The sequence below is a fragment of the Rousettus aegyptiacus genome, unplaced genomic scaffold, assembly GCF_014176215.1.
Source record: "Rousettus aegyptiacus isolate mRouAeg1 unplaced genomic scaffold, mRouAeg1.p scaffold_m13_p_5, whole genome shotgun sequence".
Taxonomy (NCBI): Eukaryota; Metazoa; Chordata; class Mammalia; order Chiroptera; family Pteropodidae; genus Rousettus; species Rousettus aegyptiacus.
The window spans coordinates 95,569,503-95,596,008 of record NW_023416308.1 but is presented as its reverse complement, the minus strand read 5'-3'; the positions used below and the strand labels follow the sequence as shown (position 1 = coordinate 95,596,008).

Below are 26,506 nucleotides of genomic sequence, written 5' to 3'. Positions count from 1 at the left end.
TAGTAATGATATATGTCATAACAAAGAGCTTTGATTGCTTTTCATAAAAATCCAGTACTTGCATATGGTGCCACTGGAGCTGGAAAGACCCACACAATGCTAGGATCAAATGGTGAACCAGGAGTGATGTATCTAACCATGTTAGACCTTTACAAATCCATGGATGAGATTAAAGAAGAGAAAGTATGTAGTACCGCAGTTTCTTATCTAGAGGTAAGTTGCCAGTTCCATTCTTTGGATTAATCAATAGTATTGAGAAATCTCTAAGAAGTTCCATTCTAATTATTTTATCATACAGAAATTTTCTTATGACTATATAATATCACTAAAATTTCTGGTCTTATCTGTTATGAATCTTAGTCTTTTTCTGTCAATTATTTTATTTTGCATAATTTCTGACTTACAGAAAAGTAGCAAGATTAATACAAAGAACTTTCAGATAACTCAGAATCTTTATATACTGACATTTTACTGCCTTTGCTTTCTCTCTTTGTGTGTATGTATTTCTTTTTTCTAAACCGTTTAAGTTACAGACTTCTAGAAACAGGAAATTTTCCTAAATAACCACTAAATAGTTACCAAATCAGGAAATTAACAATGATATAACACTAGAATTGTATCTGTAGACCTTAATGAGAGTTTACTAGTTATTCTAATAGTGCCCTTTATCGAAAACGAAAATCTAAGATCATTAATTGCATTATATATAATTGTTATATCTCTCTAATCTCCTTAATCTGAATTTCTTTTTTCTTTCTTTGTATTTGATGTCACTTTCATAAAATTCTTAGTTTGAGTTTATTATGATTAGATTCGGGTTATGCACTGGCAGAAACACTACAGAAGTGTTGATGAGTTCTTATGACATCATATCAAGAGACTTATGTGGTTAATTGGTCCCATTACTGGCTAGGTTAACTTTGATTAATTTCATTATGCTGGTGTCTGCAAAGTATCTTCACTGTCAGGATAGAACTTTACCTTTTATATTTAATAAGTACTTGTAAGGAGAAAATGTAAATATCCTCTTACTCAAGTTTTCATATATTAGTATTAGCATCCATTGACGATTCATTCTTGAATTAATTGTTATTATAGTAGATGATAGTGATTTTTAAATTTCATCAATTTTCTACATGTATGCATTCTTTCAACTATAAGGAAGAGCTTTCCCTTTCCTTTATAGTATTGGTGTGGACTCATGGATTCTTAACATTCAATAGATTATAATCTCTTTCTGTAATTATTTATTTGAATACTCAAATTGTGCCAGATTTGGTCAATTGAGGCTCTTTCATGCTGTCTCTTGGGTCCTTTTGACACACCCTATCATTCTTTGAGGCCTCCTACCTTCATAATAGCTAATACTCAACAAATCATAATTATAATTAAGTGGCAGGCACTCAACTCTGAGTTCAAATAATGTTTCAGAAACCAATGCAAAAACATAAATTCCTCATTTTATTGCCTATTCATTTGTGATGTCAGAAAATTTCTAGTAGTCATAGCTTTCTTATAGATATCTCATAGTTAGGTTCCTGCTGAGAGAGTTTCTCCTCTTTTCAAAAATTGATTAAGATTATGTATATTGCTAAAATTTTCTTGTCTGACTATACAACTTGGAAATAAAAGAATTAAACTCATTTTCTATAGTTAAGTATTGAAAAGAATTGCTCTGAACATAATTAGGAAAAGAGCACAGTAATATTCAGTATTTCTTCTTCCTTAGATCCTTTTATAACTGGGAGAACTTTGAAGTTTTGTTATTTTTATAATTTTTTAATTTTTTTTCCTTTCTTTTAATCTTTCATTTTATTATTGGCAATATCTAATCAAATGGTTTTCCACTAAGACTGTGCACCTGAAATGGCTATGGAGCTTTTAAAAATAGACATGCCAAGGCCTCACCCTGTGGACATTTTAATTTAATAGGTCTGGATTGTGGCCGAGGCATCTATGTTTTCTAAAAGCTCCCAGGTGATTCTGATGCATAGACCTGCTTGAGAATGATTGTTCTAATTGTATATTTTGTATTATTTAAGTAGGTAAGGGGAAGCCTTAGAAAAGCAACTGCTGTTTATTAGAAAAATAGGAACCAAAAATTACCTCTTGATATATTACTACTTTTAAGAGTTTATTACATTTAAAAATAGTTATCAAATCTGCCCAGAAAGCTCAGAAGGCTAAATTAATATTATCTCCAATACCTGCCACCCCAGTCTTCATCAGTGGGGGAAGAGCCGTCTCAGAACTGTTTGTCTCAATTGGTCATTTAAGTTTAATGGTAAAAGACTGATTAATGATCACAATGCATCGTAAAACCTTCAGAAGGAAAGGAGAATGTTTTGTGGACGATTTGTTTTGTATGCGTGTGTGTGTGTTAGTTATTAGCTTTTAAAATCAGTACTTTTTAGTGGAAACAACTTGACCAAAAATCTGTCACAGCATTTTGAGACATCATTAAAACAAAGTTTAACGAGAAAAAAAAAAAATGATTATCAATCACTGTAGAAGATTTTACCAGCAATGAATTATTGCTATGGGCTATTTATTAGAACATGGAAATAACTTACATAAAATAATTCATAAATACTTCATTTTTTAAAAATCTTATATGTAATAGCTGTAGTTGTCATTTGGTTGGCAAGTAAAAAACTTAGAATTTTTAGTAGTTTCATAAAATCAGGTCAGTGGTAGTATTTTTATGTATTACAGAAATTACTAAATACATATTTAGTAAAATACAGATTACGAAAATACAGTTATGTATTCAATGCCTTGGAGAAAAGTGAGGATATCTGGGCTCCAATCCCTGCTCTGCTATTACCTTCGTGACCATGGACAAATCACTTAACATCTTAGGGCATTAGTTTCCTCATCAGTTAAATGAGGGGAGAGAGTTCCATTATGAAATTTATCATTAGGAATTATATGTTAAAATTAATGTAATTGAAGGATAAATGAAATAAATAACGTCCATTCTTGAATATGGGTTTCTTTAATTTTGAGCTCTAAAATATAAAAAGTTTGGACTACTTGGACACCATGAAATAATAAATATCTTCTCCAATAAAATCCATATCACCTCCATCTAACTTATATATCAGATCCAATAGAAATCCTTAAGACCAGGTGTCCCATATATTTCCAGGAAATAGGAAAAAGCAATTCCAGCTACCTTATTTCTGTTTTACTGTAACCATCAATTAGACGTTATGGGATGAAGATGTAATGACTCCAACTTTAAATTTCAATTTTAAATTTAAATAACTCTTCTATTTTCTCAGAGAGTAGAAAATTATGGCAGTGTGAGGTAGAAGTGAGATGAATGAAAAGAGCACTATTTGTCTTTAGCATAAAATTCTAATATAAACTTAAATTGGCAATGTGTGCCTGTGTGTGATATTATCACTGTTATTTCAACATCAATGCGAAAACATTTCTTTTTTATTTTAAGGTATATAATGAACAGATTCGTGACCTGTTAGTAAATTCAGGGCCACTTGCTGTCCGAGAAGATGCCCAGAAAGGGGTGGTCGTTCAGGGGTTGACTTTACATCAGGTATGGTTATAAACTTCTTTTTTCCTTGTTCAAATAGTAAATGTAGTCATTTAGCCATTTACTTATTTCCCATTGTGCTTGAGAAAGAAGAAAAATAATGAAATGCAGAGTTAAAATAATCAGGATATATCTTCTGCTTATTTTGTTTTCCATGAAATAATTAAATGAACTTTCCTTTTAAAAATATACCTGAACATTTAATATTATGTATTATTCTACTTAATGCATTTATATTTTATCTCCATAGAGAGACAAGATTTTCTCTTGTATTCCTCATATAATACCAAAGTACTAAGCAAATGATATAGTCAATATTTAATGAGATTTAAATTATAGAAAGCACTTTCTCACCTTTTACCTTTAAAAGTCTTCTTGCTTGTTGAAAGTTTATTTAAAAATTTAAACACAGATGGAAAATTTGTGTATTTTTTTTATACCTAAACTTCTCTAGCCCAAGTCCTCAGAGGAAATTTTACAGTTATTGGATAATGGAAACAAAAACAGGACACAGCATCCCACTGATATGAATGCTGCATCCTCTCGTTCTCATGCTGTTTTCCAGGTAACAGGCCACTAGACTATTGCTTGTAAATTTGAATTAAAATAAAGGAAGCTAAATTCACAAATGATAATTTTCACACATACAAAAAAACATCTCTTTATCTGTGGGCTTCTCTACTTCTCAGCTCTTCTTTTACTTTGCAAATTTGAGAAAATTCTATCAAGAATATTTAGAATGGAGATGATGTAAATCAGAAATATAAATTTTCTCCTATATGAAGATATAAGAAAGAAAAGTGGATATGTTAGAAGGGGTTTTTTTCTTGTTTTTTTTTTTTTTTTTTAAGTTGGTGAAAATAGTTAATATTTCTGAAACATAATCTTATATTCAGAGCAAACTTTCTCTTAATAGGTCTAGATTTACAGGACCAATAAATAGGGAGATACTGATTCACTTTTTAAAAGATTTCCTCATTATGGCCATGTAAAGTAGTTGTATTCCTTAAGGAAGTAGGATTCAGTTGATACAGTACTTTTTATGAATATAATTCTGAAAAGAGCTGTAGGATGGATTAGCTATTATTTCTTTGAGTTTCTAATCCTGTTAAAATTCAAATGATTATATAGCTTCAGTCCGGATTATGCTATATAGAACTCATTTTACAGAAAGAAATTGTTGTAGTTGAAAGAATTCACATCTGAGGCAATCAAGTCATTTAGAAAGTCCACAGCCCACAACATTTTATTAATCTTTTCTATTCTTAGCACTGACCCTTCATTTATCAGTAGTAGTCTTGAAAGAATGTTTATCTGTGGCACTGAGACTTCCAAAATGTCTTAAACCATGCTTTATAAGAAAGTTTAGTGAAAGAGTTTTATAGTGGAGTAATAGCTAAACTTCCCCATCTCTTTTAAGTTTGCCACCAAATTTATTTCAGTTCAACTACAAAGTAGCTTAAAATAGTTGAATAACTTGTGCTTTACTCTAATAGGCCGTTGAACATGACAAGTATTCTTTATTATACTATTTTTTACATGTTTTATTTTCTTAATTATAATGACACAAAACAATTTTGAGAACTGAGGTGGGTAAATCTACCCTTCAATTTGAGTCAGCATTCAAATTCAGCTTTCCTTTGAGAATAATCCCTGCAGACATGCAAAGCATTCTGACCATACCTTTAGTTTTCTCTTAGGAACATTCTTTCTAGAGGACCCATGTACCACCACCTCTGATAATTCTATGTCCTCTTTCAAGGATTACCAGAACACAAAAGATAGTTGTTTTGACCTTTAATGAGGCCAAGAGTTATTTTCAGATTTTTCTCAACTCTGGTACTCTTGGATATCAGCCAGTCAGTCAGATTTTACCTTGTCTGATGTGTTTATGAAATGAAAATAATTTTGATTTTATGCTCTTTAAAAAATAAAGTGTACATTTCTCTTTTAATTTTGTTAAATCGTATCCTCATTTTCCCTATTCTGTAATTTCAAAAAGATTTATTTGCGACAACAAGACAAAACAGCAAGTATTAATCAGAATGTCCGAATTGCCAAGATGTCACTCATTGACCTGGCAGGGTCTGAGAGAGCCACTACTACCAGTGCTAAAGGGGCCCGTTTTATAGAAGGCACAAATATTAATCAATCACTTTTGGCTCTTGGGAATGTCATCAACGCCTTAGCAGATACGAAGGTAGGTACAATATATTTATTTAAATATTTTGAAATATTAAAGTGTATATAATTCCTAGAAAGATACTATTTGAGATAATTTTGTTTTAAAGATCTATTGTAAATCAAATTTCAAGAGTATATCAGAGCAAAGACCTCAGGGAGCCTAGTGTATCAAATAAAGCCGTGGTTCTTTTTCTTTTATTTTAATATCTACTTTTATAACCAGGATTTTTTTAGTGAAAAGTATCGAATATCAGATTGATAGTTAATATTTTAATGGTACTTTCTCCTCACTTATTTTTAAGTTGAATTTTAAAATTACTATTTAATAATCACTACACAGCAAACATGATAATTTAATTGGCATGAAGACCAAAACACATTTTAGAAAAACTAAATCTGTTCTGGCTAGTATTTTATATACTGTAACATTGGGTTAAATATTAAGAGTGTTAATTTTTCTCAGAGAGGAAGAGGGACTTAAGATGTAAAATGTAATTAAATGATCTAATAGGATAATGTTTACTAGATGCCTTTGGAACATTTAAAATATTTTATACCTACTCTATGCCAAAAGTGCTTACAAGAATACAGCATGTTTGGCAGTTTCTATATTTGTAAAAAAATTACTTTTTGTAAGTTTAAATGTGATCATTTAAGTTCAAATCAGGAACAAAAGCTTTAGGAAAATTAGTGTTAAACTCTTCAAAATGCTGCATTTTGATTTAGTATGAAGTATATTAAAATGATTTGGGAGTCTTTAGGCAAGTTACTGAAATCACACAAAGACTGCAAAAGCAGGATGACTTATGTCCTAAATTAAAATTTCAAACACGTAAGCAGACAGCATGATGTAGAGACTAATTTTCTAAACTTAAACCATAACATGTTTTCCATATCTACTAAATTTTTAATAATTGACTCCTACAGAGTCATTGATGAGTCAATGTTTAATGCATGTATTAATGCATGCATGTAAAATCATTTGAAGCAGCACCAGCAGTGCACATTCCACACTGTTTGGGAAAGACTGCTCTGATGGGAAGCATGGTGATACTGGGAGTTGGGAGACCTAGGGTGCATTTCTGGCTCTGAATCACCAGCCGTGTGACCTAAAGCAAGTCATTTCACTTTTCACTAGGCTTCATTTTCCTCTACTATAATATGAAAAGACTTATACTGAATAGCATAAGGTGGCTTTCAGTTTAACATCGTAATGCTCTTTTTATATAGATGTTGTACTTCTTGGAAAATCTGTTTCTTACTTGAAAGTCAAAACTATATCTTTTAAGTAAAAGAAAACCTAGGAAAATTAAGGTCTCTTAGAGCATCAACTTTCAGATGAAGTATCTCTAAAATTGTAAAATTAATAAGTTATTTTATTCCATTTTAGATGGTTGTTTAACAAGAGAAGCAGCTCTATGCCATGTAGAATTATTATTATTATTCTAGTATGTATGTATAAGTCATATATTACTTTTTTATTTTAATTTCTTTTTAAAAAAATGAATGAATATTTTTTAAATAGACATTTTGTTTCTGAATAGTTTTAGATAGAGAAAAGTTGCTAAGATAATACAGAAAAATTTTGTTAAATATACCCCACTCTCAGTTTTCCCTGTTGTTAGTATTTCACATTAATATGGTACACTTATCACAACTAATGGACCGATATTGATTTTTTTATTAGCTAAAGTTCATAGTCATTCAGACTGAGATATAATCTTTAAATAGTATATTTGTTTTATATATTCACTAGATAGTCTCATAAAATTCATTAATCATCATTTAGATCACTAATTATAAGACTAGGCAAACTTGGGCAGTGCTTAAATTCTTAAAGTGAAGTGGTAGCAGGTCTGCATTTAAATGTGGAAAGTGACATAATTCTTTTTTGTTCTTTCAGAGAAAGAATCAGCATATTCCTTACAGAAATAGTAAGCTCACTCGCTTGTTAAAGGATTCTCTTGGAGGCAACTGTCAAACTATAATGATAGCTGCTGTTAGTCCTTCCTCTATGAGCTACGAAGACACATATAACACTCTTAAGTATGCTAATCGTGCAAAGGACATTAAATCTTCTGTAAGTATGTTTACTCCGCCTTTGCTGAAAAGGTATTGGGTACATGCTATTTTTATAATTCCAACAAAATATTGATTTAGAGTTATATTTATACTAATGAGTTAGGACACAGGGTTAAAAATATTTTTAAGGTTAACTTTGATAATTAAACTGTTAAGCATCTTGATCACATATATAATAGATATCATTATTTAGTCTTTTGAGAGCTAGGCTGCTTTTAGTATCTTTCTTTCTAACCTTTTTCACATCATGGCACATGCTGTTTTATGGCACTCTGGAATTGGTCAAGGCTTTGACATATTCATGGCAGCCAAGGATGACACTGCTTTAACTCAGCACCAACACTTTCTACCTGACAACCCTGCATATGTTAGCTAATTTCTTCAAGTCTCAATTACTTCATCCATAAAAGAGATAAATATCATCTCGTTTTATAAATAGCCTTTTAAAAATAATTTATTTTATGATATTTATGTAACTAATCTCTATGTAGTTCCAGCAATATAATAATGATTAATTAGATCAGTATTTTTGCCAATAATTTCAGTTTTTGAAAATATGTAAGTCAAACATAATATATGTTTAAAGTTGCAGGATCGCAGGGTTTGAAGAGACCTGGAGTTCGATTGGTGTGATGACTTCTCTTACCACTTACCCCCCTGCTACTCCCATTGTTTGAACATTAGTGTCTTCCCTAAAGAAATGTGCATACACTGTTTTTATAATTAATTAGTAAAGATTGTACTATATGATTATTCAAAGGTTTTTCACACACATTTTTCATGTAATCCTTAAACCAACACATTGAGGAAGGAGTTTTTAGCTCTACTTTACAGTTGAGGAATCATAGGCTCAGTGTTTTAAGTACTAAATTCTAAGTCATTATAATGAGAAGTGGGTGGGAGCCTCGAAATCAAGTATTTGGACTTCCTAATGCTTAATGTTCTCTCCACTATTAGCTGCCAAAGGGCCCATACTATTATAAAAAAGATAAATTATAACTCATTAAAATCTAGTTGAACATACAAATGGGTGGAATTTAAAATTATCTCTGAATTTCTTAGAAAACAGAAAAAAGAAAGTGAGTGATTATATTGCCAATGAATGCTTTTCAAGTTCTTAAAAGTACTTTTTCTCAGATAGTAAGGTAATTTTTTTTTATCATTTCATTTACATTCTTAATGTGCTCAGCATATCCTGTCATTAAAGATTTTAAACATGAGCATAATTGATCAAGATTATCACATGATTGTACTTGCCACAAATCCTGAATTAATGGACCTAAATTAATGATGATATATGCCATTTTGCTTATATTTATAATTATTTGATTATTATTATCTTTCTATATGCAACCATAATTTCTATCTTTTAACAGTTGAAGAGCAATGTTCTTCACCTTGACAATCATATAACTCAGTATGTTAAGATCTGTAATGAGCAGAAGGAAGAGGTATGTCTACTTTTTATGCTATTGTGCTAATCTCCCTCTGTTTCTCATTTTTGGGATTCTGTGAACTTTTCTAAAAATTTGACATTTTTTTAATTACGGTTGAAATCTAGCTTGCTCAGTTATTTTTCATAGCTAATATTTTGCTGTGGTCATGTATAATAGAGACAAATAATTTGTTTTATATTTTAACTAGTGTTTCTCTCTACTAGATTTTAATGTTAAAAAAAAAACTAAAAGCCTATGAAGAACAGAAAGCCTTTGCTGAGAAAAATAACAAAGCAAAGTTAATGATCTCTAACCTTCAGGAAAAAGAAATTGAAAGGTAAAAATAATATTAAAATCTCATTTTGAGGATTTTATTTTTTTGAAATATTGTCAACTGTTTTATCATCATTTGTTGTATAATATGTCTTTATATATTCTCAACTGAATTCAGAAAGTCATAGATTGCTATTTATATAGTACACTTTGGAATCAGATAATTTTAATTGTGATTATATAGATAATGAGGAGAACTAGGACTTCAGTATAAGATAAAGAAGGTAAAGCCAATTATGTCACTTATGTAATTAGTTTTTAGTGGTTTTCTTATTTTACTGCTCAGGCATCATAGTCCATTGGGGCTGCTATAACAAAATACCACAGACTGGGTGGTTTAAAAACAACATCAAAAAAATATTTCTCACAGTTCTGTTCTGGAGGCTGGAAGTCCAAGACCAGAATGCCAGCATGGTTAGGTGCCAGCCTTCTTTAGGGTCGTAGATTTTACAAACCCTCATATGGTGAAAAGAGGGAGCAACCTCTCTAGAGCCTCTTTTATAAGGGCACTGACCCCACATAGAGGGTCTCCGCCCTCATGTCCTGATCACCCCCCAAAGGTCCCCACCTCCTAATAACCTCACCTTTGGTGTTAGGTTTCAACAGGAGTTTGGGGGGTCACAAACATTCAGATGATCACATCTAACATTATCATTACTTGTATAGTTCATGTAAATTTTATCTACCCTTTCTTGATTCTATATAACTAATAATAATCCACTTAATGATTTGAAAGGGATGATTATTTGAAAGAACATCCCTCGGTGATATAAACTAATATAGAATTTTGATCAGTTTGTACTAAGCTTCTTAGCAGGTAAATTTAAAAGAAAAGAAAGCTGTTAATAATACAGTACTCACAAGTACTTTTCCCCTAAGCAATTAAGACAATTTTCCAAATTATTCCAATGGGATACTAGTTCAAAGGTTTTGAATCTTGAGTAGTTCTAAGAAGACAGTAGGAATTCCTGGATCAAACATGTTTGGAAATTACTCCTTAAAAAATCTAAAAGATTTCTAAAGTACATCACCATACTAAAGGCTCTGAGAGGTCCTGAAATTTATTTGGAAAGAAAATATTCAAAAAGAAATCATGAAAAGAAAATACAATTTTTCTTTATAGAGTAATTATAAAACTTCACTTGTGACTCTACCAAGAAAATTGTGTAGAACTTAATATTCATATATCACATAAATTATTGGCAAAGATTTTTGTTTTCTAGTTACTTTAATGTTTTAAATTACTACAAAATAGTTATTATTTGTCAATCCCTTAAGACATTGTTTTAAAATGATAACTTTTTTTGAAGGAGCTCTCTAGAGGCCTTTGATATAAATTCTCTTCCTTCTGTCTTAATCTCTAAATACCACTAATTGAAATAAATCTGCACTACAAAATTATAAAATTGACAACTATTTAACCATGTCCTTAGGTAAAATGTTACCAGAAAACTAAGAAATTATCTCTGGGTTTAACCTAAAGATATGTTATCAATTCATTTACTGGCATTAGCGTTGTTGTAATATAATACAATGAAATTGCAATGTCCGTACATACTTCCTATGAAATATTTATCAGTTTGACAAAACTGCAGTAAAGTCAATGTTCTGTGGTTTATATTCATTCCCAGTAGAGTTTCATTAAGAACTACTTACGTAAATCAGCACTGTTTTTACCACAAATCCTTACAAATATATCTAAAATTCTGGTCAAGAACATTTATTTTTAAGTGCATATATTTTATTACAGTTTTATTTTAAAGGCTTCAGTTAATTTTTCTTTGAGTGTTTGGCCTGTATATAACTGTTTATACTGTTACTGAAGCTCAGAACTGATCTATGAATTAAAAACAAATATATTTTTATAAAATTAGAATATTGCTGTAACCAATATTCAGTTGATGCAGAGGATGCAGGATTGCAGGGTCATTTTAGGGTTTTCACAGGGGTTTTTCAGCTTGAGGTCTTTCTTTATGCATTTTTAGGAGATGTAGGTCAAACTCTCCCCTTTGATTCTCTAAATCTGTATTGTCCTTTGGAAGAAACACACTGGAGTGGCTTTTCTACGTTTACCACATTGTAAACTTGGATGTTTTGGGTCCTGGCAGTGTCAACTGACTCTTAGCCAAGCTGTCGGGGGTACCTAACCTTATGGTGTGTTTTCACTCTAACAAATTCTGAAGCAAAAAGCTGGCTATCTCACTTTCCCTAGGGGGCAATGGAAGCACCATATGATTATGCCACCCACTGCTTATTTCTTCACTGTGAGCCAACACCAAAACAACACATGATATTGTGTTGCTTCTCGGGCCTTGAGAATTGGGCTGGTACAGGTCTAGATTATCATCCTTTTTCTGCAAACAAATATTTTTACTAAGCGAAATATACCATATGACTACCTACTACCAACAGTCTTATAATTCCTGTCTTGGAGGAGAGAGAGAGAGAAAACTAGTGTAGTAAAAATAGTTAATAACTTTCCAGAAATGTTTGTAATTTAATAGAAAAGAGTGACTTTAACAATTTGCTGTTTATGAATGAGTCTGATTCTATGAGTGGCATATGTTGGTGCATTTCTTTAAGTAAATTCTATATCATATATCACAAAATTAGTGAGATTCTATAATGTTTTATTTTCTGTAGATTTCAAGAAGTTCTGAACTGCTTGTTCCAGAATCGAGAAGAAATTAGGCAAGAATATCTGAGGTTGGAGATGTTACTTAAAGAAAATGAACTTAAATCATTCTATCAACAACAATGCCATAAGCAAATAGAAATGATGTGTTCTGAAGATAAAGTAGAAAAGGTATTTAACAACTTTAAAACCAAATTTTAGAGAATATAAAAACATGGGACTTTCAATTCTAGAAATTTGTTAGGCAATGTTATTCAATCTCCCATTCTCTACAAATACCTAGAAGTACTGGGGGAAATGTAGCATTGTTTTAAATGCGTAGTTAAGTGTACAAAGGAAAAATATATTAAATTCCTAGTTGTCAGAAACAAAATATCAGTTGCAACTTACACCTTGTGAGGGTTGATGAATGCTTAACATGAATGAAGTTAGCACACTCAGAGAGAGCTGAGTACCAAAGGTGGGGCAGCAAGAGTAGTCCACCCAATTTAGACTAGTTTAGACTAATAGATCTTTTTTCCCTCCAGGGAAGAAGATTCTATCACTGGCATTGTTAGAATTTCCATTTCATGGTGCTAATAAAAAGCAGACCAACTTTTAGTCAGTCTGTTATTTAATGCAGTATTGCACTGCCCTCCTCTCTCTACTTACACAGACCAATCTTACTACCCTGCCTTTGATGTACACCACTACTTAAGTAAGGGACCCGAGGAAGACAAAGAGTTAGAAATGATAGCCCCCACATAAAGCCAGGAAACCTCAGAGGCCTTCTCTCTTCGTATTGGGAGTACACCAGGAAAAAACATATTATCAACTAGCACAGGAAGACAAGGAACCAAACCTAGGATAAGGTAACACACTCAGTCTCATTGGAAGACTGTCGTTATGGATATACTTTTCACAAGATTTGAGGTTTGAATTTTTATAAGCCGTTGTGTTTTGTTTAGGAAATTTCTGAGGTGAGACATTAACATAGAAAATGGTATACCAGTGATTATCTGGGGAACTGGGCAGAAGCAATGCATAATGAGCCTAGTAAAACAAACCCTCAACTGAAACCACGAGAACTTACTGTCCAAAATCCAAACACTTGGTGAAACAGTTCACCATAAGCAAGTCAGCAGACTTAGCAAATATGACAACTCCCAAAATTTCAAATACTAGCGCAATCTGATAAAAGCTATAAAAATGAATAAAGTCATCAAAGAAAGAAGGAACAATAAAGGGATCAAAGATTAATCTACATTTGAGAAAAGAACAAATGAAACTAAAGATTTATTTACTGCAATTAAAAAATCCATGTTATAGATAACAATACTAGGCAAGTGTTTTAAGCACTTCATATACATTAACTCATTTAATTTTTAGAAAATTCTATGAAATGCATAATATTATCTTCATAATTAAGATGAGTAGATGAAGCCATTTTGACTAAGGTCACATGTATATTACCAAATCACCAAAGATAAGAAAGATAAACATTTTGGAAATACTGGATAATTATTTCCCCCACTTTTGGTCCATCGATAATAAAGTTAATTTTATTTTTATGTATTTTGTGTAATTTAATTACACAGGTAAAATATGAGGTACATTCATATGTACCTTATTAAAAAACTTTCTCATATAAATAACTTCCCAGTCCTCTCAGACCACCACCCCAAATGTTTTTTCCTTTTCCACCTTCCCAGAAGTAACAATTATATATTAAAATTTTATATTTTTTAATATCTGAAAGCTGTCTAATTTTAAATAGTGTCTTAAAAAACAAACATTTCAGGTTTTTTCTTAGCCTGTGAAATAAGAAAGATGTGATATGCTAAGAAATTAATCATTAAATATTTATTAATGTATCATTAATACTAGTTTATCAATATTAAACTATATTATCAAAATTATTATTTACTGAATATACATTTTATGTTTTATTGAAAATGCCTTAAAAAAAAAAAAACACTTTATCAAGATATGACAGGCATACAAAAAACTATAAGTATTTAATGTATACAACTTGATGGGTTTGGTAATACAGATACACTGGTGAAACTGTCACCACAATCTATGCCATACGCCTGTACATCACCTACTAAAGTTTCCTCACATCCTCTTTATAATTAGTGGTGGTATTTTTTTAATAACATAAGATCTCTCTTAGCACTTTTTTAAGTATATAGCAATAGAACATCATTCAGCTTTAAAAAAAAAAGAAAGAAAAAAAATCCTGTCACTTGTGACAATATAGATAAACCTGGAAAACATGCTAAATAAAATAGACCAAACGCAGAAGGACATATTCTACATGATACCATTTATATGAAAAATCTAAAATAGTCAAACTCAGAAGTAGAGAGTAAATTAGTGATTGCCAGAGGCTGTGAGGAAGGCAAAACCAAGAAATATTAGTCAAAGGGTACAAAGTTTCAGTTATGCAGGACAAGCAAGCCCAAGAGATCTACTGCTGCACAGCACAGTGCCTATACTTAATAATGTACTGAATACATAAAATTTCTTTTTAATTTTGTCTTTTAAGATGCATTTAAATGTTGCTCACATCCTTTGAAGGTACAGGAAAACTGAATTTATATCTTCATTTGAGATTTGTTGCTATATGTGTACTTTAACTTTCTTGAACTGCAAAAATCTTGGCCAGTATTTCTGATAACCTTAATGACTTCCAAATAACAGAGTATCTCATAGGATTAACATATCAAGTTATTGTTGTAACCCCTTTCAGGTGTTTGCTAAATGGAATTCCGAATAGTGCTATGTGATATATTCTAAGAATTACATATTTTATCTCAATTATTTGCACTTAAAGATTAATTTTCAGTGGAGATAATAATTTTCAATTTTGTGTAGGTATTCGTTAAAGAAATGTCAGTTATCCAAAGGCACAATTATCTAATTTATTTCTTGAAAAGAAAGGCAAGAAATTCAGTAATAGAAGCTAATACTGACTTAGTATCTTAATTTTTAACAAGTTTTTATTGAACACTTGTTTATATGCAAAGCATTGTGTTAGATACAATAGAGGTAAAGAAAAGTATGAGACATTGTATGCCTTTAAATTATTTATAAGCTAGTTGAAACAGTAAAATAATATAAAAATGAAAACGCACTAAATGATTGTCATATAAGTAGCAGTTCAGTAATGAAAACAGCTAATATTATTGAGCACTATGGGCCACACACTTTTCAAAGTCCTTTGCATGGGTTGATTCATTTAGTATCTATTACAAGCCTATGAGATAGACCCTATATTATCACCATTTGTGAGCAACAGAAACACTGAGAACTTAAGTGAGTTGTCTGGAATTTTATACCCAATTAATGTGGCTAAACCAATATTAAACCCTGGCTGTGTGGCCTGAGAGTCTGCACTCTTGATCATTCTGTTATACTGCAAGTACCATAAATGCTATAGCTATTCAAAGAAGAAAATAGTGAATTCTAATTGTGATGGTTAAGAAAGTCTTTCCTGGTGGAGAGGTGGATTTATAATGGGTCTCGCATGAGAATATCAATGGGAGAAAAACAAATAGAAATAGTATGTTCCTAGATTGGATATCAGTTTGACCAGAGCACAGCATATTTATGGGACAGTGTGTATGGATATGTATAACTATGCTCAATGCTTCCTGTCAATTCCCACTCCCTTACCCACAACACATATTGATTGATTGCCATACTAATTCTCTCTAAAGCTGAAGTTGCCAAAGCTAACCACTATGAATGTATTGGAGATGGCATATGATAGAAGACAGATAGGCCATATTGGGAATTATTTATAGTCCATTGGAAAGATAGGATAGATTGGAGAAACTTCACTTACCAGGAATTTTACAATCTATTTTTATAGGCTAAAAAAGATAGCACATTATTAGAGCTTAGAATAAGAGTGCCATTTTTTAAACATTTGAATATTATTTAGTATGATTAATAAACTTTGTCTATTTAATCTCAAAGGAAAGTTTATTTTAAATAATGGTTATTTCACTCTGTTTTACTTTCCCAACTGAATTTTGACTCTAGAGAGGTAAATGCTTAGAAAGATTAAGGCATAAAGTTAGGGAAATGGATTTAGCTCGTTTCTTTAATTTTTTTCTGTTTTTATCTTTATTATTCTTCTACTTAGTAGCCTGTTTCAACCCATTTGTTTTTTATGATTTCTTACTTTTGGTCATTTCAATCTACATGTTCCAATTCTTACAGCTATTTTATGAGACTAGGTAAGCAATGGAGATAAAACCTCTTAAGTTTATTAGTTGCAGTTAAACAATTAAAAACAGGAAGACATCTAAAGGCCAAGATTTTGTTTTTTGTTTATTACACACAGAAGGGTCCAAGTTTAGTCTTATGGAACTGCTTGCTAAGGCAAGGACTTTTATATGTCTTGGACCCTCTCCAAAAGAGGTTTATTACCAGAAGTGCTAAAAGAACATTGATTCAGCTATAAATGATTCTAGAGTATGGACTCTGAGATTTGTATTAAAGTGAAGCTTCTTGGTAATTCTGTAGCCATATAAAGGTAATCTGCAAATTATTTTTAGTGAAAAAAAATGAGTTTACTATGTTAGTGGTCCTTTTGCAGAAAGCAATAGTAACACCTAGATTTTAGAATTCTGTTTGCATTTTCTGTTTTCAAGACCGTCTGTTGTAGTCTAGGGATTTTGTTAATAAAATATGTGAAACTCTTTGAAGCCTTAATGGGAAATATTGTAATGTCAGGGTTTAACATGTATATGGTAGAATTTTCTCCCAAACCCTTACTTGCTCTTTATTTCAGAACAGTGATTCAATAGGAATACCCTGTTGGAAAATGTCACCATAGAGGACCCCATCATAAGGGATACATTTGGTGAACAGTACAAATAAAAACTCAAAAACATACTTTTTAGGGTTTTCAATTAGGATATTTTTGGTATTAAATATTGACTGCCATGAAACCCACAGATTATTATCTGCCCTGGTTTCTAATAGTATCTATAACATTAGTAAATGCTAAAGCAAAATAAACACAATTTGATTTAACTGCCTTCCTTTAGGAAGATACAATACTTTAATGTTCGTTTTTCAGATGAGATGACTGAAGACCCACTGAGGTTGTCTTATCTAAGTTTTTATATCTGCTGAATAGCAGAAGAAAGTCAAGAAATCATACATCCTGCAGTGTTTTAGCAGTGGCTGTGTAGAGCCCCTTTCTGCTTTAAAAAACTTTATTTAGGTAAAGGGATTAATAAATACAAATTGATAGTTACAAAGTCATCATGGGAATGTGAAATACAGCATAGGGAATACAGTCAATAATATTATAATAACCACTTACAGTGCCAGGTGGGTACTAGACTATTTGGGGGGATCACTTCGTAACTTATATAAATGTCTATACTGTACACGTAATATATAACTAATATAAAATAACATTGAAATTCAAAAAAAAAGAAATTAAATATATGACCAAAAAAAAAATTAAGACCTCAAAGAGCTTTTATGTGGATTTCATCTATCAATATTCCCATACTAGAAATTTAAACTGAAATTTACAAAAATACATATATGTATTAATTAATTTTAAAATACTTGGCTAACCCATTGCATGATAATATAACACTTTAATGGAAAATAAAGTAATTATGTTTACTAAGACAAACAAAAGAGGTAGCAAGAAGAGTGACATTGTTTCACATTTTTGCAAATCTCTAATGTCTAGCTTTCCCCCAAAATGTCACTACATCTTTTATAAAAAGTAATAAGGAAGAACTTACATCCTAAGGATGTTAAGATCTTTGACTAAACTAAAATGTAGTTCCTGCTTTTTTTCATTCTTGTAGTTTTCTACTTCCAAAATCAGCTGCAAGAACTTATTCTAATCCATGGGGCTCTATTGTTTCAGGTCCATCCATCATATCTGATGATTACTGAGTTCAGTATTTTATGGCAGATAGCCCCCCAGACAGGTCAAGCTGCTCTGGCCTACAGTTCCCATGATAGTGTGCAAGACCCTTGGGATAAGAAACCAAAAGGCCAGTTTCGATCTCATTTCATGCCTAGGTAAAACCCCAAAAATATTCAGAATATTCATTATGCATCAGGCAAAATCAGATATTTATGACCACTCTGATATAAGCTCTGTTTTCTACCACATGTACCAGCCAATCCAAAGGCCTTATATGAAAACCAGAACAATAGAATACTTTATTTCTTCACATCTTTCAAATTTAAATGAAGACAAAAGGCGGGACATGCGTCTGTTTTAGTTTTGAGTAAGGAAATCATGGTACTTATCAGACCATGTATGAACCTTTCATATGCAGCATTTAAAGAAATGGATTTTAGCACACACACAGACAAAAGTTAGTCTTCAGTTTTGCCATTATGTTTCTTAAAGCCATAAACTCTCAATGCGTAATTTTATAAAAATGACTCCCAACTTAATTTTTATATTTCTACGAGCAGTAATATTGTGACATTTCAAAAGGGAAATAGCTTTAAGTACAAGAGTAAGCCTTACTTAATGAACTACGACAGCATGCTTATAAGAAAATCTACTTTGCTAATATTGTATACATCAAACATCCTAAAAATTAGGTTGACTATCAAATGCATTGTTTTTCAGGCCACTTGCAAACACGATCATAGACTTGCAGCGTTGAAAACTCGTCGCTGCTACTTGCAGAAGAAAAAGGAGGAAGAATCGAAGCAATTTGATGAGAATACTAATTGGCTCCATCGTGTCGAAACTGAAATGAGACTTTTAGGTCAAAATGGACATATTCCAAAGGTACAGATGTGTTTGTGCAAGCATACCTCAGAAATATTGTGTGTTCGGTTCCAAACTACAGCAATAAAGCTAGTGACACAAATTTTTCCCAATGCATACAAAAGTTATGTTGACACAATACTGTAGTCTATTAAGTGTGCAACCATCATCTGAGCCCTCAGTGAGTTATAAACTTTTTACTGGTGGAGGGTCTTGCCTCAGTGTTGATGAAAATGAAATATCTGCAAAGCACACACACAAAAAAAGAAGTCCACCTATATATTCGGATTTAAATGCATTGTCTTTATTCTTGAGTAAATGTCTTTCATAAGAATTTCTCTGAGATTTAATTGACTAATTTTACTGTTTTTAACTGACTACTATATACTTCTGCCTTTCTAATTACCTAGTAGATTTTTTTTTCCTTTACTTTCAGAAGAGTAAAGTTACTTTTAAATGTTGTTATTAAGGGATTGTATACTTTTATGGGTAGCTCTTGAGTTAGAATAAAGTAATTCTATTTCAAACTGTACTTGAGGAATCATCATGTAGGTAATTTTAGTTTGTTTTAATACTTGATATTTTGTACAAAAATAGTTTTAAATGTGGACACCATTACTTGTGTTACGGCTAATGAAAGCTGATTTGAAAGCTGTATTCATGTGTGTATATGTACTAAACCTAAGATAGTCCACCTAGAATGGCAAGAGGTTATATTTATAAAGAACAGGGATGGATAATGATGGTTAATGGCCAAATCAGATCAGAATTGTGTTCAGCCATAGGTTATATAAATCTGACTTTAGTGTCTTAACCAGTTGGGGGCATATTTTGCTCCCTTAATAATAATAAATCTTGAAAATACACAGTTCATTCTTAATACAACACCTCCAAAGTGTCATCAGTGTCATCATTATATTTGTCATTTCATAGTTGCGTATCACTGTTCCATCTTTAGTCTCAAGTAGACCAAAAGAAGAGGAAAGAAAGAAAAGATATATATATATGTATATGTATATATACATATATATGCGTGTGTGCATGTGTATACATATATACACACACACACATATACATATATATATATATATATATATCGGGATGACAAAACTTTTTTAGAAGTTCCTAACAGACCTATCTTATTGACTAGATTTGTCACATGGCTATCCTTAGATACAAGGGAATCTGTAAAGGTGTTTTTGCTGAAGATGTCACCCAGAACAAAATTAGAGTTCTCTTAATAAAAAGAAAAAGATGAGGAAATAAGCAGCTAGCATACAACTGCTACAAAGTAACTAATTTTCATACAAACATCTAATACTTTAAAAGAACTTCTTTAAAGAAGGAGCAGTTTTACTTTGATGGTGCTCTTCTGAAATTCTATTGATATCTAGTTCTAGAGTCTTCAGATTTCTAGAAGCAAGCACTAGACTGAAATTAAATGCAGTGACAAAGTAAAGTATAAAATATTCAGTAACAAATGGATGCAGCTAGTGACTTTAACATTCAGAGATATCAATTTTTTATTCTATTTCAAAGTTAGTAGGCATGATCAGGAAAGCGGATTCTCACATTGGATAGCAATAGCTGTAAGTGGCCACTTTTTTAGAGTTAAAGCTCAGACTGGAAAGAGAGGAGACTAAGAGTAGTCAGTAATGACAGTTCAAGCTATTGAAAAGAGCAGCAAGCAGCAAGTACCCTGTTTCTTATCAGAAAGCCAAAGAAATAGAGACTGAGAAGTTCTTCCAGTGTGGCGATTCACTGGAGGGTCAGCCAACAACTTAATCTACACCTCAGTAACTCCAGAGGTCTTCAGAATATCTCTCTGAAAGCAAACTATAACAGTTAGTTCATGAGGAATTACATGTTGTGTAGCATATACTTTAATAATATTTTATAACATAATTGATAAAACACTCTATAATATTCCCTACAGAGAGAATATTAATATTGGAAAGAGGATAGACTTTTGAGTGGGAATAGTTGGTAATTTTGTTACTTGATGGTTGTATTGAATACTAACTCTAACACTAATCGTATGATTTTGGACAAGTTGTTTGACTTTGTTGTCTTTATTTCTCATTTTTATAAAGCACCAGTTAACACCTAATAGATGGCTAATAAATAATAGTTTAATAATATTCTAAGCAACAATAACATAGACATCAATAGCCAAAGAAAGGTGTGCAAAAGGAGTATAGCAAAGGTAGCTAAATTATAAAATAAAGTTTTAATTTTTACTCCAAAAATTTTTTACCTATTTAGGTCATAAATGTCTTTGAGGATCTGATCATAAGCCACATAGATCTTCTGCCAGATGGGAGATTGCAGAGATTCATACAATTTTGCCTTTTTTCCTTTTAAGTTATTTTTTTCATTGATATAACATGAAAAATATCTACTCTAGAACACTAAAGCACTTTTTTTTAAATGCTATACTCATTTTAAGGTGATGCAATGGACATATTTGCATGACTTAAGTAAGCAAAAAAAAAAAAAGATAATGTTTAATCAATAAACTATAAGGATTATCTAGGCTTAGAAAATGTAACTTAAAATTCCATACCAAAGATGAGGTATCTAAAACCGTAGAGACTCATCAGAGAATGTGACAGTCTACATCAGAGTATCTAAGCCATGTTCTGGATAGAAAGTTTTCAGAGAAAGCAGCCTATATTCTTGACCAAATGAGTGCTTCTCATTCAGTGTACAAGAGCTAATTCTCTTGAGAAGTTAACAGATGTTGAATGTTTATATTAGTTTTGAGTTTGTTTTACTTATTTATAATAAGTTTTACTTACTATTTGTTAGAGATCATGTATATCTATAGCAGTCTTATTCTCAAGATGTTCATTGTCTAAATAACTTAATATGGCAAGTATTTTGGTTAAATTTTTGACGTTATTTTAAAATAACTAGATTCTTAGTTTTCTTAACTACTGTTACTTATGGTCTTGATATTCTAATAAAATAACCCTTTTAGTGAGCAAAAGCCTGCTCATGAAAAGTCTAAAAATTTTTTGCATGTGATAAAATGTAAAATAGAATTAACCATTTTAACCATTTTGGGTGTACAGGCCAAGTGGCATTAGTATATTCATTAAAAATTTAATATATATATATAATTTTAAAATGTTATTACTAGAATATTTTCACCACAATAACCTTACTTAATTTACATTATACTTATAATTTAATATATTTGTATAATCTAACTTATAACCCAGCCTCAACTAGAGAAAGTAACTAAGAACTTATATTAGTATTAAAGAGGAAAAAAAAAAGGTAGAAATTTACAAGTTTGCCTTTGCTTTTCCATATTTATCATAAGCTCCTAATTTAAAAAATGTGTGGTATTATTTTTACCATTATTATTGCTTTGCTTTTGCCTTTTTGTCTACTTGGTAGCTTTTTAAAAGTTATTGAGTTTAGGTTATTTTAAATAAATTTAATATAGTCAATTCAAATTTTTCTAGCAATCTGTCTTCTGTAACTCTCTTAAGCAGAACTTTTCCACACCTGAATGTGAACCTAGAATTGATTTTTAAGTCTTTGTTTTTTAATGCATGTTATTATAATTTGAAAAAAAAATTAAAACTGTTAAATATTCACCAATTTATTGCCACTCTCAATTCCTTTTTTTTTTTTTTTTTATGGGTACTTTCACAGGTAAAATGGTTATTTATAACTCATTATTTCCTACATAAGCAAACTGAAATATAACTTTGTAAAAGGACTTATCCACAGTTATACAACCCTGGACATAGACTTAGTACTGTGACTTTCAAACTGGAGCTCTTCTTTCCGTACCCTCCTGCATTATCTACCTTTTAGCCTCTCAAATCTATCCTCTTCTCTCTGTCTACAACTGCCACTACCCTAATCAAGATTTCCACTCTCGTTAGCAGACTGCTACATTTGGTCTTTCTACTTCCTTTCTATTCCACTTCATTCATTCTCTACTGCAACAAAAATGAGTTTTCTAAAAGGTAACTCCAGGCACATCACTCTTCAATGTTTTCTCCCTAATGTAATCTCTCTATTATAATTTCCCAGGACTAGCATGGCACCTGAATACCTCTCTAGTTTTACATATCAACTCTCGTTATATTCTTCACTTCAGCCATTAATAACCTACTTGTAGTTCTCAGAATAGGCCATGCTCTTTTAATAAGATTCAGTCATTAGTGTTTCAAGGTAAGAAAAGACTCAAAATGTAAATTTGGTTTTCCAAAGATTACAAGCTAGCCAACGCCCATTATTGAATAATATAATTATACAGTAAAGGCTTGCCTCTTTAAAAGAAGCGTGATTCAAAAGAATAAAGGAATAAGATTAACAGAGGAAGCATGCGAAGAAGGGTTGTTTTTTTTTTTAAGGTAAAAGATAGAATGTTTGATAAATATATTCACACTATTAGAATCATTGAATTTTATAACTGGAAAACACTACAGAGACAGAGATCATATTCAAGCTCTCGATATTAGTGAAATAAAATTAATCCCCATAAAGACCATATTCTTGCATTTGTGTCATGGCTGAGACCATCTCTAAAATCACCTGACATAGGCCAGTACTCTTAACTATATCATACTGAGTTCCTAAAGAGAGTTTTCTCTAAGTACTTGCTGTGTTTCTTGAAATATAATCATGAGCCATGTAAATAACTCCAAACTTCAATATATCACAGACATATAGAATGACATTGCTCCCCTGTCATAGTGCCTGCCACTGGTGTAAAAAATATAAAGAGAGAAAGAAAAAGAAATGGTGAGGGGAGGGAAGAAAAAAGAGAGGAAGGAAGGAAGAAGGAAAGGAAAGAAAGAAAGGGAAACAAAAACAAAGAAAGATTTTAGAGAATAGTCAACTGTAGTTTGGGAGGAATATTGAAAAACTAAAATTGATTATGGGAATTGTCCCTAGGAGGACGTTTTCATTCACAGCAACCTTGATTTGTCGGATCGTTGTCTCAGCCCCTCACAGTATTCAAAATATTTCATTGCCTGTCATTATACTGACTAAAATTTTCCCAATTAAAGATTCCGAGAATGCAATTGGGTTATTACCAGTTATACTTCAGTGTAACCACTTAGCTAACATTTTTCATACTTAAGGTTTAGGAATTTTGAGAAAAAAATAATTTGAGGTGGTAGATTCGATAACACTTGAGCCTACACACATGAAGCTTAGGAAAATGGGAGCCTATAAAAGACTTTTCCACACTTATGTTGTAGGATGCAGCTTATACCAAGATTGGGTGAAAGCAAGAAATTGTTATTTCATAGAACTCCAAACACTGCACAATGGAGCTATAACACTGAGCCAGTTTGACACAAACCCCTGTTCTGGTGATGAATCTTACAATCTAGTACAGACAAACTATAACATATAAATAGTTATTGATCGAGTTTAAAATACTTTAAAAAATAAAGCCTCTATGACAGAGGCTGTTGGGGATGGAAAGTTTCCATCTTTAAATACAATGCTCAGGGAAAGCCTCTTGAAAAAAGGGACATTTAAGCAAAGATTGGTCATATTCCTGTACTTTTACAGTTTACTATGAACAAATTGGATAAACCAATAAACTGTCAGAATAAAATTTGTTCATTTCTGACCTGCAGTTTCTGAGGAAACTTGAAACTTATTGCTTGTAACAAGTTATAGACATCTATACCAGAATACTTATTTTTCAAATTGTTTCCAAGCATATAATAGCATATGTAAAATAAAATAAAATAAAAATTAAAACTATTGATACCAATATAAAATAAGTTTTATTAAAATTGATTTAATTTTTACGTTCTTAAAGGAATCTGATATATCGTTTACATTGTTTTTCCTAGGAACTCAATAAAGATCTTCACTGTCACCATTTGCACCTCCAGAATAAAGATTTGAAAGCCCAAATCAAACATATGACGGATCTAGCTTGTCTTCAAGAACAACAACACAGGCGGACTGAAGCGTAAGTACACGTATTTACCTATTCTACAAATTTTAGCACTGTAGACCTAAGGAAACATAGAAGTTCAGCCTTTCACTACCAGAAAACTGAGTTTTATTTGCTGCAGGATAGATTATTTTTAACTGTCTGCCAGCATCAGAAAGCATGCAGACTTCGAAAACATTGAGAAAGTATAAAATGTGTGATTCTCCTCTAATTTTTTATAGTGCTTTATAGGTTTGAAAGATTTTTCTTAAAAATTATTCTAACTTTTATATGTCATGTAAAGCAAAGTTCCAAAGATACCTATATAATGAAAAGGAGTCTATCTCTTCCTGTCTTCCAACGATTCATTTCCCTTCTTAGAAGCAATTACTATTAATACCAACTGAATATTTAAGTAGGCAGTTTTTAAGCATTTATAGTTCCAGAATGATATTTTGCTATCACTATGAAGTTACTAAAAATGTATATTTTTTACATCAACTGTCTAATTTTTATATGATGATATCATAGCTCTTTCATTCTCCCTCTACTAGCTCTACAGTAACATCATTTGATTTTTGAAACATAATAGTAAAAAAGTATAACTTAGTCTTTATTTTTGTTACTTTGAATATGTTAGTCAACTCCTTAGGTATCACTTTTCTTTCCTGGGAAAATGAGAAATTTATTTCTCTCAGGGCTTTCTGCTAGTCTAAAATTCTACTGGAGTTCTTTTTGTGTTCTCAAATAACTAGTAATTAATTTTTCATACCTTTGATTTATCATATTTAGGTAGTTATTTTTAAAAAGAAGAAAAAAGAAAGGAAAAATGTTAGGGAGCTATTTTCCCATAGATACAAGCTCAACCTAATCTCCCCATACTGTCTACATCTCTACCTTAAACAGACACATTGAATATTTATTAACTAGCACTCAAAGCACGTGCAAAAGCTAAAATCATGAAAGAAACATTAATTTTTTTAATCATGTATGTTTGCTATATGAAAAAAAAAGAGATTAACACATTTAAGATAAATTTTTGCCTCAAAATGGTAAAATAGATTTCTGAGTTATTTAAAAATTTGGTGAACCAAAGTATTATAAAGGTATCATGGTAGAAAAAGTATGAATTTGGAGATTCATCTTGAATTCTAGTTTATACTGACAGTATAACTTCGCATTAATTATTTAACCCCACTATGCCTTAGTTTTCTTTCTTTTATTTTTCTCCTTCACTTTTTTATTAAAAATTATTGGAGTGACTTTGATTGACAAAATCAAATAAGTTCCAACTTGTCATTCAACGGTATGTTTTACATCTATGTATGTATATTTATTGCATTGTATGTTCACCACCAAGAGTTAGATTTCCTTCCATCACCAAATATTTGACCCCTTTTATTCCTATCTATACCTCCCTCTTTCTCCACCTTAGTTTTCTCATATATTAAAACAGATCATAATATTTAAAAAGAATTTGAAAGAATTCAAATGACAAAAACAGTGGAGGTTGTAAACTGTCTTAGCAAGACTTTGTAGAGTGGAGACGAAAAGATGATTTAATATATAAAGTGCTAAAAGAAAAAAT

At 31.3% G+C, this 26,506-nt stretch overlaps 1 protein-coding gene across 2 annotated transcripts in view; it reads left to right on the top strand.

The window, feature by feature from the left end:
- KIF18A (kinesin family member 18A) overlaps positions 1–26,506 on the top strand; it is a 76,193-nt gene that overhangs the window by 10,412 nt on the left and 39,275 nt on the right. For both annotated transcript variants that reach the window (XM_036221681.1, XM_036221682.1), the window contains exons 3-12: positions 56–213; positions 3,458–3,562; positions 4,014–4,124; positions 5,562–5,759; positions 7,647–7,823; positions 9,202–9,276; positions 9,486–9,598; positions 12,238–12,400; positions 18,846–19,010; positions 24,833–24,954. In XM_036221681.1, the coding sequence (XP_036077574.1) occupies positions 56–213; positions 3,458–3,562; positions 4,014–4,124; positions 5,562–5,759; positions 7,647–7,823; positions 9,202–9,276; positions 9,486–9,598; positions 12,238–12,400; positions 18,846–19,010; positions 24,833–24,954 (1,387 nt within the window). The remainder of the gene's footprint in view (positions 1–55; positions 214–3,457; positions 3,563–4,013; positions 4,125–5,561; positions 5,760–7,646; positions 7,824–9,201; positions 9,277–9,485; positions 9,599–12,237; positions 12,401–18,845; positions 19,011–24,832; positions 24,955–26,506) is intronic.